This window comes from Scyliorhinus torazame, chromosome 7 (genome assembly GCF_047496885.1).
Source record: "Scyliorhinus torazame isolate Kashiwa2021f chromosome 7, sScyTor2.1, whole genome shotgun sequence".
NCBI lineage: Eukaryota > Metazoa > Chordata > Chondrichthyes > Carcharhiniformes > Scyliorhinidae > Scyliorhinus > Scyliorhinus torazame.
Genome location: NC_092713.1, coordinates 308,883,067 through 308,900,584, shown reverse-complemented (window position 1 = coordinate 308,900,584; position 17,518 = coordinate 308,883,067). Strand labels below are relative to the sequence as shown.

General features: G+C 53.8%; 1 protein-coding gene across 4 annotated transcripts in view; it reads left to right on the top strand.

Annotated features, from left to right (window-relative positions):
• Window positions 1-17,518, top strand: part of anxa6 (annexin A6) — a 182,446-nt gene that overhangs the window by 52,824 nt on the left and 112,104 nt on the right. For all 4 annotated transcript variants that reach the window (XM_072512738.1, XM_072512739.1, XM_072512736.1 and 1 more), the window contains exons 8-9: window positions 2,624-2,680; window positions 5,166-5,259. In XM_072512738.1, the coding sequence (XP_072368839.1) occupies window positions 2,624-2,680; window positions 5,166-5,259 (151 nt within the window). The remainder of the gene's footprint in view (window positions 1-2,623; window positions 2,681-5,165; window positions 5,260-17,518) is intronic.

Genomic DNA, 17,518 nt, shown 5'->3' with positions numbered 1-17,518 from the left:
GACAAAACCAAAATGAAACGAAGACCATTTTTACCTTCCTTAGCACAAAAATGTATCTCTATAAATTCAACTTGATATTCTTTTCCATGCTCCCCCCCCCCCCCCCTCCCACCCTGCACGCAGCATGTTTCTCGACGGCGGGAGGTGGCCTGCCTGCAGTTAGTCTTCTGGTCCCACCACTGCCAGTGGGATTCGCCATTGAATCCACCCCTCCACCGGCGGGGATTTGGCATCGAAGGGATCGGAAGATCCCACTGGCATGAAATGCTGGAAACCCCGCCCCCCCCCATTGTACATAACAATATGGTATGTTGCCTCCCTGGTGCCAGGGTCAGGGATGTCACTGAACGTCTGTGGGGCATACTGAAGGGGAGGGGCAAATAGATATCGTGATACATATTGGTACCAACAATATAGGTAGGAAACGGGATGATGTCCTGCAAGCAGGATTTAGGGAGCTAGGAAGTAAATTAAAAACAGGACCCAGAAGTTGTAATCGCTGGGTTACTTCCAGTGCCATGTGCTCATGAGTATAGAAATAGGAGGTTCGCCCAGATGACTGTGTGGCGGAAGAGATGGTGCAGGAGGGAGGGCTTTAGATTTCTGGGACATTGGGACCATTTTTGGTGGGACCTGTACAAGGCGCACCAGAACCAAAATGGGATCAGCGTTCTTGCAGGGAGACTTGCCAGTGCTGTAGGGGAGGGTTTGAACTAATTTGGCAGGGGTTGAGATCCTGAGAGACGGTTCAGTAGAGGGAGATGCACAGCCAAAATTAGAAGAGACAGCAAGTGAGTCAGGAAGGCATAGAACTTATAGGCCAGTTAAATCACAAGGGAGTTTGACAAGATTGGATGGTATTTATTTTCATGCAGGGAATCTGATGAACAAGGCAGATGAGTTGAGGGCACAAATGAAAGCATGGGATATGGTGTTATCTTTGCTGTCACGGAGACATGGTTGAGAGAGGGGCATGATTGGCAGCTCAATAATCCTGGATATAGGGTCTTCATGTGAGACAGGGAAGGATGGGGCAGGTGTCACATTTTTGATCAGGGAATCAATTACAGCAGTAAAGAGGGATGACATCGTAGAATGCTCTTCAAATGAAGCCATATGGGTAGAACTTAAAAACCAAAAAGGAGTAATCACATTGCTGGGAGTGTTCTATAGGCCTCCTAACAGTCCGAAAGAAATCAAAGAGCAAAAAGGCCTCCTCCTACTCCTATCTTCTATGAAATGGGTTGAAGGGTTATGGAGAACGGGCAGGACGGTGAAGTTAAGGCCAGGGTGAGACCAGCCATGATCGAATGGCGGAGCAGACTCGATGGGCCAAAAGGCCTAATTCTGTTCCTATATCTTGTGAACTTATTAATTTATAAGGTGCACAGTAACCGTCCAAACAGACTGTGATTTAGTGGGGGCAATTTGCGTTTCATGGAATTATATAACACAGGTCATTCAGGTCATTTTATCTGTGCTAACCCGTTGATCCAGCTATTCAATTAGTCCCCGTCCTCTGCTCTTTGTTCATAACCCTGAAAATCGTTTCCTTTCACGTATTTATCCAACGTCCCTTTTGAAAATTCCTGTTGAATCTGTTACCACCGCCCTTTCAGGCCACGCCTTCCACATCACAACATCTCATTGCAATATGCAGTTTAAAACATAAGAATCCTTACAGTGCAGGAGGATGCCAATCTGTCCATCGGGCCTGTGCCAACCCTCTGTAAGAGCACCATACCTAGGCCCACTCCCCTCTACCTTATCCCCATTACCCCAACCTAACCTGCAAATCTTTGGACACTAAGGAGCAATTTATCATGGCCCGTCCACCTAACCTGCACATCTTTGGACTGTGGGAGGAAACCGGAGCACCCGGAGGAAACCCACGCAGACACTGGGAGGACGTGCAGACTCCGCACTGAGTGACCCAAGCCGGAATCGAACCTGGGACCCTGGAGCTGTGTGGCAGCAGTGCTAACCACTGTGCCACCATGTCGCCCAATCACTGCCTCATTTCTTTTGCAAATCACCTCCAAACCTGGGCCTTCTGCTTACTGAATCCTCCCCGCCACTGGAGACAGTATCGCCTCAGTTACTTTACTGAAGCTCTTAATGAGTTTGAACATCTCTGTTAAGTCTCCCCTGAAGGTTCACTGCTCTGAGGAGATCAAGGAGAACAATCACATTTGCTCCATGGGACTGAAGCCGCTCACTTCGTCCCCCCACCCTCCTGGTACCTTTCTAGTAAATCTAACCACTCCCCCAACACACACAGACACTCACACACACACACACACATACTAGTGACCGACTGTGTGAAATTCTGTGGAAAATGTGAAGTAAAATTGTATTCACCACACAAACAAATGTCTTATTGCTCCTTTTCTTGTCCATATAAAATATACGATTGATTGATTGACCTTTTAGGTTGAGGGTATCTGAGGATATGGAATAGAATCAGGTACGTGGGTCGGGAGTGCATATCGGCCATGATCGAATTGAACGGCGGAAGAGAGTTGAGGGGCTGAATGGCCTTTCTTGTTCCTACGATGCAAGTAGACTTGCAAGAAATAAAGGGAAAAAATCATCTCTGTTCCCTCCGCTTTGTGTTGTCTAGGGAACCAGAGAGGAGGATGATGTTGTCAGTGACGATCTGGTGGCCGCGGATGCAAAGGTAGGTCCAGTCCACGGGCCTACATCCCCAATAGCGCTGAACCCAAACTGACTATCGCCAGGCCGGATGTTAGCCCAGCGCCAACCACACTGCTTGCCCCCAACGCTGTCGAGGTAGCGGATGCTAGAACGAAGGCCGGAAGGTCTCAGACTAGAAAGGGCTCGACAGCCAGGGAGGTACTTGATGACGTGAAGCATTTCGGTAGGGAGAGAGTGGAGGGGCGCAATTAAAAAAGAAATTCTAAACCAGGAACAGAGAGGGGGTGCACATGCACAAATATTTGAAGAAGGCAGGTCAGGTTAAGAAGGCTGTGTTTTTTTTAATGAAAAGCGGATGAGACCATCGACGTGATTAACAGAAGCTCAGAGTACAAAAGTGACGCCAAAACGCTACCAATCACTGGCCAGGGCTCAGCTGAAGTATTGTGTTCCATTCCGACTCCAGCGAGGGTGTCCAGGCCTTTGGGTGGAGGGTGCAGCTAAATAACATCAAACCCAAGGACGAAGGACTTCAGTTATACTGACAGACTGGAGAAGCCGGGCTAATTCTCCTCTTCAAGACAGGGCTGAGGGCAGGTTTAATTCAGAATTATGAAGGATTTATTTAGAGTAAAACAAAGAGAGCGTTTATCTGTGGGAGGGGGATGGAGGGGGGGGGGGGGGCAGCGGGGGTCAGTAACCGGAGGACTGGAGTAAAGACTAGAAGGGTCTTTACTCCAGCACGGTAGCACAAGTGGATAGCACTGTGGCTTCACAGCGCCAGGGTCCCAGGTTCGATTCCCAACTTGGGTCACTGTCTGTGCGGAGTCTGCACGTCCTCCCCGTGTCTGCGTGGGGTTCCTCCGGGTGCTCCGGTTTCCTCCCACAGTCCAAAGACGTGCAGGTTAGGTGGATTGGCCGCGCTAAATTGCCCTTGGTGTCCAAAAAGGTTAGGAGGGGTTATTGGGTTACGGGGATAGGGTGGAAGTGAGGGCTTAAATGGGTCGGTGCAAACTCGATGGGCCGAATGGCCTCCTTCACTGCATGTTCTATGTTAACACTCTGTGTCTATGTAAGTTTATGCACAGCGAGCTGTTATGATCTGGATGGAGCTGCCTGAAAGGGCGATAGAAGCAGACTAGATAATAACCTTCAGAAAATAATTGGATAAATACCGGGGGGGGGGGGGGGGGGGGGGGGTGGGGGCGGGGGCGGGGGGGGGGGGGGGGGTGGGGGGGGGGGGCGGGGCGGGGGGGGGGGGGTGGGGGGGGTGGGGGCGGGGGGGGGGGTGGGTGGGGTGGGGGCGGGGGGGGGGGCGGGGCGGGGGGGGGGGGTGGGGGGGGTGGGGGCGGGGGGGGGTGGGTGGGGTGGGGGCGGGGGGGGGGTGGGTGGGGTGGGGGCGGGGGGGGGGTGGGTGGGGTGGGGGCGGGGGGGGGGCGGGGGGGGGGGGGGTGGGGGCGGGGGGGGGGGGGGTGGGGGCGGGGGGGGGGTGGGTGGGGGCGGGGGCGGGGGGGGGGTGGGTGGGGGCGGGGGCGGGGGGGGGGGTGGGTGGGGGCGGGGGCGGGGGGGGGGTGGGTGGGGGCGGGGGGGGGGTGGGTGGGGGCGGGGGGGGGGGTGGGTGGGGGCGGGGGCGGGGGGTGGGTGGGGGGGGGGGGGGGGGGGGGGGGGGGTGGGTGGGGGCGGGGGGGGGGGGGTGGGTGGGGGCGGGGGGGGGGTGGGGGGGGGGGGGTGGGTGGGGGCGGGGGGGGGGGTGGGGGGGGGGGGTGGGTGGGGGCGGGGGGGGGGTGGGGGGGGGGGGGTGGGTGGGGGCGGGGGGGGGGTGGGGGGGGGGGGGGGGGGGGGGGGTGGGTGGGGGGGGGTGGGGGGGGGGGGGGTGGGTGGGGGGGTGGGGGGGGGGGGGGGTGGGTGGGGGCGGGGGTGGGGTGGGGGGGGGGGGGGGGGGGTGGGGGCGGGGGGGGGGGTGGGGTGGGGGGGTGGGGGCGGGGGGGGGGGGGGGGCGCGGGGTGTGGGCGGGGGGGGGGGGGGGGGGGTGGGGGGGGGGGGGTGTGGGTGGGGGGGGGGGGGGGGTGGGTGGGGGGGGGGGGGGGGGGGGGTGGGTGGGGGGGGGGGTGGGTGGGGGGGGGGGGGGGGGGGGGGGTGGGGGGGGGGGGGGGGGGGGTGGTGGGTGGGGGCGGGGGGGGGTGGTGGGGGGGGTGGGTGGGGGCGGGGGGGGGTGGTGGGGGGGGTGGGTGGGGGCGGGGGGGGGTGGTGGGGGCGGGGGGGGGGGTGGTGGGGGCGGGGGGGGGGGGGGGGCGGGGGGGGGGGGGGGGTCAATTTCCTCTGGTGGGAAAGTCAAAGAGGGGACAGGATCTTCAACATTGAGGCTGTTCGAGATGTTTGTTGGGTAGAAGGTGGACAAGAGGAGTTGAGGTGAAATCAGAGTGCTGGTCTGAACAGAGGGTGAAGCAGAGCTGAGGGGCTGAAATGGCTCTTCCTGGTTCTAATTCTCTTTTGCTTCAATCCCACAGGAACTGTACGAAGCTGGAGAGCTTCAGTGGGGAACCACAGAGAGTTCATTTATTACGATCTTGGGAAACCGAAGCTTTTGCCATCTTCAATTAGGTGCAGTGACTGAATGAATCGGCGATATATCCATCATTAACAGTCTCCTGATTGTCTAATATCCCAGTGTGTTGAATGGGAATTAATTTACTGTCTGCCGTGCTGTGGTTTATGAACGGGTTGGTTAGCAGTACCTCCGGGTTAAACCACTATCACACTTGCAGCTGTGGATGTGTCTGTCTCCTGCCACAGGCAAAACCATCACTGGAAGCTCAGCCAGTGCATCCAGCAGGAATTCAACCCCTCTGCCTTAAACCCCTCTGCTTGATGGCTGGCACAGGCAGGGTGGGCAGAAGGGCCTCTTTTTGTGCTGTAAAGCTCTATGACTGACAACTGGCCATCCATGTGGAAACACACATAAAGTGGACATGTTTATATGCACACACGTGTCCATAACTGCAAGTGCAAAAGTGCATGTGTGTGCGTGTTTGTACTGGCTGGTGTTGCATGTGGGCGCGCAGGGGTGTACTGGCTGGTGCGTGTGTATGTACAGGGTGGTGTGTGTGCGTGTATATGTGTCTGTCTACAGGTAGGTGTGTGTATACAGGTTGGTATGCAGGTGTGTGTGTGTGTACACTGGCTGTATGTGTCTGTGTGTACAGGTTGGTGTGCAGATGTGTGTGCGTGTGTCCGTGTCCAGGTTGGTGTGCAGGTGTATGTGTGTGTACACTGGCTGTATGTGTCTGTGTGTCTACGGTGGTGTGTGTACACTGGCTGTATGTGTCTGTACATGTTTGTGTGTGTACTGGCTGCAATGTCCATGTACAGGTTGCTGTGCAGGTGTGTTTGTACACTGGCTCTTTGTGTCTGTGTGTACAGGTTGGTGTGCAGGTGTAAACACTGGCTGTATGTGCCTGTGTACAGGTTGGTGCGTGTGCCCAGGTGGGTGGGCGTGCGTCCAGGTGGGTGTGCGTGTGTACAGGTGTGTGTGTGTGTGTGTGTGTACAGGTTTGTGTTTGTGTGTGTGTGTACAGGTTTGTGTTTGTGTGTGTGTGTACAGGTTGGTGTGTGCGTGTACAGGTTGGTGCGTGTACAGGTTGGTGCGTGTACAGGTTGGTGAGTGTACAGGTTGGTGAGTGTGTACACAGGTTGGTGTGTGTGTGTGTGTGTGTACAGGTTGGTGCGCAGGTGTGCGTGCGTGTACAGATTGGTGTGCAGGTGTGTTTGTACAGGTTCGTGTGTGTGTACAGGTTGGCGTGTGTGTGTGTACAGGTTGGCGTGTGTGTGTGTACAGGTTGGTGTGCAGGTGTGTGTGTGTACTGGTTGGTGTGTAGTTGTGTGTGTACAGATTGGTGTGCAGATGTGTGCGTGTACAGATTGGTGTGCAGATATCGGTGTGTACAGATTGGTGTGCATGTGTATGTGTGTACAGGTTGGTGTGCAGGTGTGTGTGTGCACAGTTTGGTGTGCAGGTGTGTGTGTGCACAGTTTGGTGTGCAGGTGTGGGTGTACAGGTTGGTGTGTGGGTGTACAGGTTGGTGTGTGGGTGTACAGGTTGGTGTGTGGGTGTACAGGTTGGTGTGCAGGTGTGTGTGCAGGTGTGTGTGCAGGTGTGTGTGCAGGTGTGTGTGCAGGTGTGTGTGCAGGTGTGTGTGCAGGTGTGTGTGCAGGTTGGTGTGCAGGTGTGTGTGTGTACTGGTTGGTGTGCAGGTGTGTGTGTGTACAGATTGGTGTGCAGATGTGTGCGTGTACAGGTTGGTGTGCAGATATCGGTGTGTGTACAGATTGGTGTGCATGTGTATGTGTGTACAGGTTGGTGTGCAGGTGTGTGTGTGTGTGCAGGTGTGTGTGTGTGCAGGTGTGTGTGTGTACTGGTTGGTGTGCAGGTGTGTGTGTGTGTGCAGGTGTGTGTGTGTGCAGGTGTGTGTGTGTGCAGGTGTGTGTGTGTGCAGGTGTGTGTGTGTGCAGGTGTGTGTGTGTGCAGGTGTGTGTGTGTGCAGGTGTGTGTGTGTGCAGATGTGTGTGTGTGCAGGTGTGTGTGTGTGTGTGTGTGCAGATGTGTGTGTGTGCAGATGTGTGTGTGTGCAGATGTGTGTGTGTGCAGGTGTGTGTGTGTGCGTGTGTGTGCAGGTGTGTGTGTGTGTGTGCAGGTGTGTGTGTGTGTGTGCAGGTGTGTGTGTGCAGGTGTGTGTGTGTGCAGGTGTGTGTGTGTGCAGGTGTGTGTGTGTGTGCAGGTGTGTGTGTGTGTGTGTGCAGGTGTGTGTGTGTGCGCAGGTGTGTGTGTGTGCGCAGGTGTGTGTGCAGGTGTGTGTGTGTGTGCATGTGTGTGTGTGTGTGTGTGCAGGTGTGTGTGTGTGTGTGTGTGTAGGTGTGTGTGTGTGTGCAGGTGTGTGTGCAGGTGTGTGTGTGTGTGTAGGTGTGTGTGTGTGTGCAGGTGTGTGTGTGTGTGCAGGTGTGTGTGTGTGTGCAGGTGTGTGCAGGTGTGTGTGTGCAGGTGTGTGTGTGTGTGTGTGCAGGTGTGTGTGTGTGTGTGTGCAGGTGTGTGTGTGTGTGCAGGTGTGTGTGTGTGCAGGTGTGTGTGTGTGTGTGCAGGTGTGTGTGTGTGTGTGCAGGTGTGTGTGTGTGTGCAGGTTTGTGTGTGTGTGCACAGATTGGTGTGCAGGTGTGTGTGTGTGTGCACAGATTGGTGTGCAGGTGTGTGTGCGTGTGCACAGATTGGTGTGCAGGTGTGTGTGTGCACAGATTGGTGTGCAGGTTGGTGTGTGAGTGTACAGGTTGGTGTGTATGTACAGATTGGTGTGTGGGTGTACAGGTTGGTGCGCAGGTGTGTCTGTGTACACTGGTTGTATGTGTCTGTGTGTACAGGTTGGTGTGCAGGTGTGTACACTGGCTGTATGTGCCTGTGTGTACAGGTTGGTGCGTGTGTGGCCGGGTTGGGGTGTGTGTGTACAGGTTGGGGTGTGTGTGTACAGGTTGGTGTGTGTGTGTATAGGTTGGTGTGTGTGTGTATAGGTTGGTGTGTGTGTGTGTGTACAGGTTGGTGTGTGTGTGTACAGGTTGGTGTGTGTGTGTACAGGTTGGGGTGTGTGTGTACAGGTTGGTGTGTGTGTGTGTACAGGTTGGTGTGTGTGTGTGTGTACAGGTTGGTGTGTGTGTGTGTGTACAGGTTGGTGTGTGTGTGTGTACAGGTTGGTGTGTGTGTGTGTACAGGTTGGTGTGTGTGTGTGTACAGGTTGGTGTGTGTGTGTGTACAGGTTGGTGTGTGTGTGTGTACAGGTTGGTGTGTGTGTGTGTACAGGTTGGTGTGTGTGTGTGTACAGGTTGGTGTGTGTGTGTGTACAGGTTGGTGTGTGTGTGTGTACAGGTTGGTATGTGTGTGTGTGTACAGGTTGGTGTGTGTGTGTGTACAGGTTGGTGTGTGTGTGTGTACAGGTTGGTGTGTGTGTGTGTGTACAGGTTGGTGTGTGTGTGTGTACAGGTTGGTGTGTGTGTGTGTACAGGTTGGTGTGTGTGTGTAGAGGTTGGTGTGTGTGTATACAGGTTGGTGCGCAGGCATGTGTGCGTGTACAGATTGGTGTGCAGGTGTGTGTTTGTACAGGTTGGTGTGTGTATGTACAGGTTGGTGTGTGTGTATGTACAGGTTGGTGTGTGTGTATGTACAGGTTGGTGTGTGTGTATGTACAGGTTGGTGTGTGTGTGTACAGGGTGGTGTGTGTGCACGCACAGGTTGGCGTGTGTGCGTGTACAGGTTGGCGTGTGTGTGTACAGGTTGGCGTGTGTGTGTGTACAGGTTGGCGTGCAGGTGTGTGTACAGGTTGGCGTGCAGGTGTGTGTACTGGTTGGTGTGCAGGTGTGTGTACAGGTTGGCGTGCAGGTGTGTGTACTGGTTGGTGTGCAGTTGTGTGTGTACAGATTGGTGTGCAGGTGTGTGTGTACAGGTTGGTGTGTGTGTGTGCAGTTTGTGTACAGGTTGGTGTGTGTACAGGTTGGTGTGTGGGTGTACAGGTTGGTGAGCAGGTGTGTGTGTGTATACACTGGTTGTATGCGTCTGTGTGTACAGGTTGCTGTTCAGGTGTTTGTACACTGGCTCTTTGTGCCTGCATGTACAGGTTTGTGTGTGTGTGTGTGTGTACAGGTTGGTGAGTGTACAGGTTGGTGTGTGTACAAGTTGGTTTGTGTGTGTGTACAGGTTGGTGTGTGTTTGTACAGGTTGGTGTGTGTGTACCGGTTGGTGCGCAGGCATGTGTGCGTGTACAGATTGGTGTGCAGGTGTGTTTTTGTACAGGTTGGTGTGTGTGTGTGTACAGGGTGGTGTGTGTGCACGCTCAGGTTGGTGTGTGTGTGTACAGGTTGGCGTGCAGGTGTGTGTGTACAGGTTGGTGTGCAGGTGTGTGTGTGTACAGGTTGGTGTGCGGGTGTGTGTGTACTGGTTGGTGTGCAGGTGTGTGTGTACAGGTTGGTGTGCAGGTGTGTGTGTACTGGTTGGTGTGCAGGTGTGTGTGTACTGGTTGGTCTGCAGGTGTGTGTGTACTGGTTGGTCTGCAGGTGTGTGTGTACAGGTTGGCGTGCAGGTGTGTGTGTACAGTTGGTGTGCAGGTGTGTGTGTACTGGTTGGTGTGCAGGTGTGTGTACAGGTTTTGTGTGCAGGTGTGTGTGTACAGGTTGGTGTGCAGGTGTGTGTACAGGTTGGTGTGCAGGTGTGTGTACATGTTGGTGTGCAGGTGTGTGTGTGTATAGGTTGGTGTGCAGGTGTGTGTGTGTACAAGTTGGTGTGCAGGTGTGTGTGTACAGGTTTTGTGTGCAGGTGTGTGTGTACAGGTTGGTGTGCAGGTGTGTGTGTACAGGTTGGTGTGCAGGTGTGTGTGTACAGGTTGGTGTGCAGGTGTGTGTGTACAGGTTGGTGTGTAAGTATGTGCACAGGTTGGTGTGCAGGTGTGTGTACATGTTGGTGTGCAGGTGTGTGTGTGTACAGGTGGTGTGCAGGTGTGTGTGTACTGGTTCGTGTGCAGGTGTGTGTGTACAGGTTGGTGTGCAGGTGTGTGTGTACTGGTTGGTGTGCAAGTATGTGTACAGGTTGGTGTGCAGGTGTGTGTCTACAGGTTGGTGTGCAGGTGTGTGTGTCTACAGGTTGGTGTGCAGGTGTGTGTGTGTACAGGTTGGTGTGCAGGTGTGTGTGTACAGGTTGGTGTACAGGTTTGTGTGTGTGTGTACAGGTTGGTGTGTGTGTACAGGTTGGTGTGTGTGTGTGTACAGGTTGGTGCGCAGGCATGTGTGCATGTACAGATTGGTGTGCAGGTTTTTTTTTTTTACAGATTGGTGTGTGTGTGTGTACAGGTTGGTGTGTGTGTGTGTACAGGTTGGTGTGTGTGTGTGTACAGGGTGGTGTGTGTGCACGCACAGGTTGGCGTGTGTGTGTACAGGTTGGCGTGTGTGTGTGTAGAGGTTGGTGTGTGTGTACAGGTTGGTGCGCAGGCATGTGTACGTGTACAGATTGGTGTGCAGGTGTGTGTTTGTACAGGTTGGTGTGTGTATGTACAGGTTGGTGTGTGTGTATGTACAGGTTGGTGTGTGTGTACAGGTTGGTGTGTGTGTGTGTGTGTACAGGGTGGTGTGTGTGCACGCACAGGTTGGCGTGTGTGTGTGTACAGGTTGGCGTGTGTGTGTACAGGTTGGCGTGTGTGTGTACAGGTTGGCGTGCAGGTGTGTGTACAGGTTGGCGTGCAGGTGTGTGTACTGGTTGGTGTGCAGGTGTGTGTACAGGTTGGCGTGCAGGTGTGTGTACTGGTTGGTGTGCAGTTGTGTGTGTACAGATTGGTGTGCAGGTGTGTGTGTACAGGTTGGTGTGTGTGTGTGCAGTTTGTGTACAGGTTGGTGTGTGTGTACAGGTTGGTGTGTGGGTGTACAGGTTGGTGAGCAGGTGTGTGTGTGTATACACTGGTTGTATGCGTCTGTGTGTACAGGTTGCTGTTCAGGTGTTTGTACACTGGCTCTTTGTGCCTGCATGTACAGGTTTGTGTGTGTGTGTGTGTACAGGTTGGTGAGTGTACAGGTTGGTGTGTGTACAGGTTGGTTTGTGTGTGTGTACAGGTTGGTGTGTGTTTGTACAGGTTGGTGTGTGTGTACCGGTTGGTGCGCAGGCATGTGTGCGTGTACAGATTGGTGTGCAGGTGTGTTTTTGTACAGGTTGGTGTGTGTGTGTGTACAGGGTGGTGTGTGTGCACGCTCAGGTTGGTGTGTGTGTGTACAGGTTGGCGTGCAGGTGTGTGTGTACAGGTTGGTGTGCAGGTGTGTGTGTGTACAGGTTGGTGTGCGGGTGTGTGTGTACTGGTTGGTGTGCAGGTGTGTGTGTACAGGTTGGTGTGCAGGTGTGTGTGTACTGGTTGGTGTGCAGGTGTGTGTGTACTGGTTGGTGTGCAGGTGTGTGTGTACTGGTTGGTGTGCAGGTGTGTGTGTACTGGTTGGTCTGCAGGTGTGTGTGTACAGGTTGGCGTGCAGGTGTGTGTGTACAGTTGGTGTGCAGGTGTGTGTGTACTGGTTGGTGTGCAGGTGTGTGTACAGGTTTTGTGTGCAGGTGTGTGTGTACAGGTTGGTGTGCACGTGTGTGTACAGGTTGGTGTGCAGGTGTGTGTACATGTTGGTGTGCAGGTGTGTGTGTGTGTACAGGTTGGTGTGCAGGTGTGTGTGTACAGGTTGGTGTGCAGGTGTGTGTGTACAGGTTTTGTGTGCAGGTGTGTGTGTACAGGTTGGTGTGCAGGTGTGTGTGTGCAGGTTGGTGTGCAGGTGTGTGTGTACAGGTTGGTGTGCAGGTGTGTGTACAGGTTGGTGTGCAGGTGTGTGTGTACAGGTTGGTGTGTAAGTATGTGCACAGGTTGGTGTGCAGGTGTGTGTACATGTTCGAGTGCAGGTGTGTGTGTGTACAGGTTGGTGTGCAGGTGTGTGTGTACTGGTTTGTGTGCAGGTGTGTGTGTACAGGTTGGTGTGCAGGTGTGTGTGTACTGGTTGGTGTGCAAGTATGTGTACAGGTTGGTGTGCAGGTGTGTGTGTCTACAGGTTGGTGTGCAGGTGTGTGTGTGTACAGGTTGGTGTGCAGGTGTGTGTGTGTACAGGTTGGTGTGCAGGTGTGTGTGTGTACTGGTTGGTGTGCAGGTGTGTGTGTACTGGTTGGTGTGCAGGTGTGTGTGTACTGGTTGATGTGCAGGTGTGAGTGTGTACAGGTTGGTGTGCAGGTGTGTGTGTACTGGTTGGTGTGCAAGTATGTGTACTGGTTGGTGTGCAAGTATGTGTACAGGTTGGTGTGCAGGTGTGTGTACTGGTTGGTGTGCAGGTGTGTGTGTACTGGTTGGTGTGCAGGTGTGTGTGTGTACAGGTTGGTGTGCAGGTGTGTGTGTACTGGTTGGTGTGCAAGTATGTGTACTGGTTGGTGTGCAAGTATGTGTACAGGTTGGTGTGCAGGTGTGTGTACATGTTGGTGTGCAGGTGTGTGTGTGTACAGGTTGGTGTGCAGGTGTGTGTGTACAGGTTGGTGTGCAGGTGTGTGTGTACAGGTTGTGTGCAGGTGTGTGTACAGGTTGGTGTGCAAGTGTGTGTGTGTACAGGTTGGTGTGCAGGTGTGTGTGTGTACAGGTTGGTGTGCAGGTGTGTGTGTGTACAGGTTGGTATGTGTGTGTGTGTATAGGTTGGTGTGTGTGTGTACAGGTTGGTGTGTGTGTGTGTACAGGTTGGTGTGTGTGTGTGTACAGGTTGGTGTGTGTGTACAGGTTGGTGTGTGTGTGTGTACAGGTTGGTGTGTGTGTGTGTACAGGGTGGTGTGTGTGCACGCACAGGTTGGCGTGTGTGTGTGTACAGGTTGGCGTGTGTGTGTACAGGTTGGCGTGTGTGTGTACAGGTTGGCGTGCAGGTGTGTGTACAGGTTGGCGTGCAGGTGTGTGTACTGGTTGGTGTGCAGGTGTGTGTACAGGTTGGCGTGCAGGTGTGTGTACTGGTTGGTGTGCAGTTGTGTGTGTACAGATTGGTGTGCAGGTGTGTGTGTACAGGTTGGTGTGTGTGTGTGCAGTTTGTGTACAGGTTGGTGTGTGTGTACAGGTTGGTGTGTGGGTGTACAGGTTGGTGAGCAGGTGTGTGTGTGTATACACTGGTTGTATGCGTCTGTGTGTACAGGTTGCTGTTCAGGTGTTTGTACACTGGCTCTTTGTGCCTGCATGTACAGGTTTGTGTGTGTGTGTGTGTACAGGTTGGTGAGTGTACAGGTTGGTGTGTGTACAGGTTGGTTTGTGTGTGTGTACAGGTTGGTGTGTGTTTGTACAGGTTGGTGTGTGTGTACCGGTTGGTGCGCAGGCATGTGTGCGTGTACAGATTGGTGTGCAGGTGTGTTTTTGTACAGGTTGGTGTGTGTGTGTGTACAGGGTGGTGTGTGTGCACGCTCAGGTTGGTGTGTGTGTGTACAGGTTGGCGTGCAGGTGTGTGTGTACAGGTTGGTGTGCAGGTGTGTGTGTGTACAGGTTGGTGTGCGGGTGTGTGTGTACTGGTTGGTGTGCAGGTGTGTGTGTACAGGTTGGTGTGCAGGTGTGTGTGTACTGGTTGGTGTGCAGGTGTGTGTGTACTGGTTGGTGTGCAGGTGTGTGTGTACTGGTTGGTGTGCAGGTGTGTGTGTACTGGTTGGTCTGCAGGTGTGTGTGTACAGGTTGGCGTGCAGGTGTGTGTGTACAGTTGGTGTGCAGGTGTGTGTGTACTGGTTGGTGTGCAGGTGTGTGTACAGGTTTTGTGTGCAGGTGTGTGTGTACAGGTTGGTGTGCACGTGTGTGTACAGGTTGGTGTGCAGGTGTGTGTACATGTTGGTGTGCAGGTGTGTGTGTGTGTACAGGTTGGTGTGCAGGTGTGTGTGTACAGGTTGGTGTGCAGGTGTGTGTGTACAGGTTTTGTGTGCAGGTGTGTGTGTACAGGTTGGTGTGCAGGTGTGTGTGTGCAGGTTGGTGTGCAGGTGTGTGTGTACAGGTTGGTGTGCAGGTGTGTGTACAGGTTGGTGTGCAGGTGTGTGTGTACAGGTTGGTGTGTAAGTATGTGCACAGGTTGGTGTGCAGGTGTGTGTACATGTTCGAGTGCAGGTGTGTGTGTGTACAGGTTGGTGTGCAGGTGTGTGTGTACTGGTTTGTGTGCAGGTGTGTGTGTACAGGTTGGTGTGCAGGTGTGTGTGTACTGGCTGGTGTGCAAGTATGTGTACAGGTTGGTGTGCAGGTGTGTGTGTCTACAGGTTGGTGTGCAGGTGTGTGTGTGTACAGGTTGGTGTGCAGGTGTGTGTGTGTACAGGTTGGTGTGCAGGTGTGTGTGTGTACTGGTTGGTGTGCAGGTGTGTGTGTACTGGTTGGTGTGCAGGTGTGTGTGTACTGGTTGATGTGCAGGTGTGAGTGTGTACAGGTTGGTGTGCAGGTGTGTGTGTACTGGTTGGTGTGCAAGTATGTGTACTGGTTGGTGTGCAAGTATGTGTACAGGTTGGTGTGCAGGTGTGTGTACTGGTTGGTGTGCAGGTGTGTGTGTACTGGTTGGTGTGCAGGTGTGTGTGTGTACAGGTTGGTGTGCAGGTGTGTGTGTACTGGTTGGTGTGCAAGTATGTGTACTGGTTGGTGTGCAAGTATGTGTACAGGTTGGTGTGCAGGTGTGTGTACATGTTGGTGTGCAGGTGTGTGTGTGTACAGGTTGGTGTGCAGGTGTGTGTGTACAGGTTGGTGTGCAGGTGTGTGTGTACAGGTTGTGTGCAGGTGTGTGTACAGGTTGGTGTGCAAGTGTGTGTGTGTACAGGTTGGTGTGCAGGTGTGTGTGTGTACAGGTTGGTGTGCAGGTGTGTGTGTGTACAGGTTGGTATGTGTGTGTGTGTACAGGTTGGTGTGTGTGTGTGTACAGGTTGGTGTGTGTGTGTGTACAGGTTGGTGTGTGTGTGTGTACAGGTTGGTGTGTGTTTGTGTACAGGTTGGTGTGTGTGTGTGTACAGGTTGGTGTGTGTGTGTGTACAGGTTGGTATGTGTGTGTGTACAGGTTGGTGTGTGTGTGTACAGGTTGGTGTGTGTACAGGTTGGTGTGTGTGTGTGTACAGGTTGGTGTGTGTGTGTGTACAGGTTGGTGTGTGTGTGTGTGTACAGGTTGGTGTGTGTGTGTGTGTACAGGTTGGTGTGTGTGTGTGTGTACAGGTTGGTGTGTGTGTGTGTGTACAGGTTGGTGTGTGTGTACAGGTTGGTGCGCAGGCATGTGTGCATGTACAGATTGGTGTGCAGGTGTGTGTTTGTACAGGTTGGTGTGTGTGTGTGTACAGGTTGGTGTGTGTGTGTGTACAGGGTGGTGTGTGTGCACGCACAGGTTGGCGTGTGTGTGTACAGGTTGGCATGTGTGTGTGTACAGGTTGGTGTGTGTGTGTAGAGGTTGGTGTGTGTGTATACAGGTTGGTGCGCAGGCATGTGTGCGTGTACAGATTGGTGTGCAGGTGTGTGTTTGTACAGGTTGGTGTGTGTATGTACAGGTTGGTGTGTGTGTATGTACAGGTTGGTGTGTGTGTATGTACAGGTTGGTGTGTGTGTATGTACAGGTTGGTGTGTATGTATGTACAGGTTGGTGTGTGTGTGTACAGGGTGGTGTGTGTGCACGCACAGGTTGGCGTGTGTGTGTGTACAGGTTGGCGTGTGTGTGTACAGGTTGGCGTGTGTGTGTGTACAGGTTGGCGTGCAGGTGTGTGTACTGGTTGGTGTGCAGGTGTGTGTACTGGTTGGTGTGCAGGTGTGTGTACAGGTTGGCGTGCAGGTGTGTGTACTGGTTGGTGTGCAGTTGTGTGTGTACAGATTGGTGTGCAGGTGTGTGTGTACAGGTTGGTGTGTGTGTGTGCAGTTTGTGTACAGGTTGGTGTGTGTACAGGTTGGTGTGTGGGTGTACAGGTTGGTGAGCAGGTGTGTGTGTGTATACACTGGTTGTATGCGTCTGTGTGTACAGGTTGCTGTTCAGGTGTTTGTACACTGGCTCGTTGTGCCTGCATGTACAGGTTTGTGTGTGTGTGTGTGTGTACAGGTTGGTGAGTGTACAGGTTGGTGTGTGTACAAGTTGGTTTGTGTGTGTGTACAGGTTGGTGTGTGTTTGTACAGGTTGGTGTGTGTGTACCGGTTGGTGCGCAGGCATGTGTGCGTGTACAGATTGGTGTGCAGGTGTGTTTTTGTACAGGTTGGTGTGTGTGTGTGTACAGGGTGGTGTGTGTGCACGCTCAGGTTGGTGTGTGTGTGTACAGGTTGGCGTGCAGGTGTGTGTGTACAGGTTGGTGTGCAGGTGTGTGTGTGTACAGGTTGGTGTGCGGGTGTGTGTGTACTGGTTGGTGTGCAGGTGTGTGTGTACAGGTTGGTGTGCAGGTGTGTGTGTACTGGTTGGTGTGCAGGTGTGTGTGTACTGGTTGGTCTGCAGGTGTGTGTGTACTGGTTGGTCTGCAGGTGTGTGTGTACAGGTTGGCGTGCAGGTGTGTGTGTACAGTTGGTGTGCAGGTGTGTGTGTACTGGTTGGTGTGCAGGTGTGTGTACAGGTTTTGTGTGCAGGTGTGTGTGTACAGGTTGGTGTGCAGGTGTGTGTACAGGTTGGTGTGCAGGTGTGTGTACATGTTGGTGTGCAGGTGTGTGTGTGTATAGGTTGGTGTGCAGGTGTGTGTGTGTACAAGTTGGTGTGCAGGTGTGTGTGTACAGGTTTTGTGTGCAGGTGTGTGTGTACAGGTTGGTGTGCAGGTGTGTGTGTACAGGTTGGTGTGCAGGTGTGTGTGTACAGGTTGGTGTGCAGGTGTGTGTGTACAGGTTGGTGTGCAGGTGTGTGTGTACAGGTTGGTGTGTAAGTATGTGCACAGGTTGGTGTGCAGGTGTGTGTACATGTTGGTGTGCAGGTGTGTGTGTGTACAGGTTGGTGTGCAGGTGTGTGTGTACTGGTTCGTGTGCAGGTGTGTGTGTACAGGTTGGTGTGCAGGTGTGTGTGTACTGGTTGGTGTGCAAGTATGTGTACAGGTTGGTGTGCAGGTGTGTGTGTCTACAGGTTGGTGTGCAGGTGTGTGTGTCTACAGGTTGGTGTGCAGGTGTGTGTGTACAGGTTGGTGTGCAGGTGTGTGTGTACAGGTTGGTGTACAGGTTTGTGTGTGTGTGTACAGGTTGGTGTGTGTGTACAGGTTGGTGTGTGTGTGTGTACAGGTTGGTGTGTGTGTACAGGTTGGTGCGCAGGCATGTGTGCATGTACAGATTGGTGTGCAGGTTTTTTTTTTTACAGGTTGGTGTGTGTGTGTGTACAGGTTGGTGTGTGTGTGTGTACAGGGTGGTGTGTG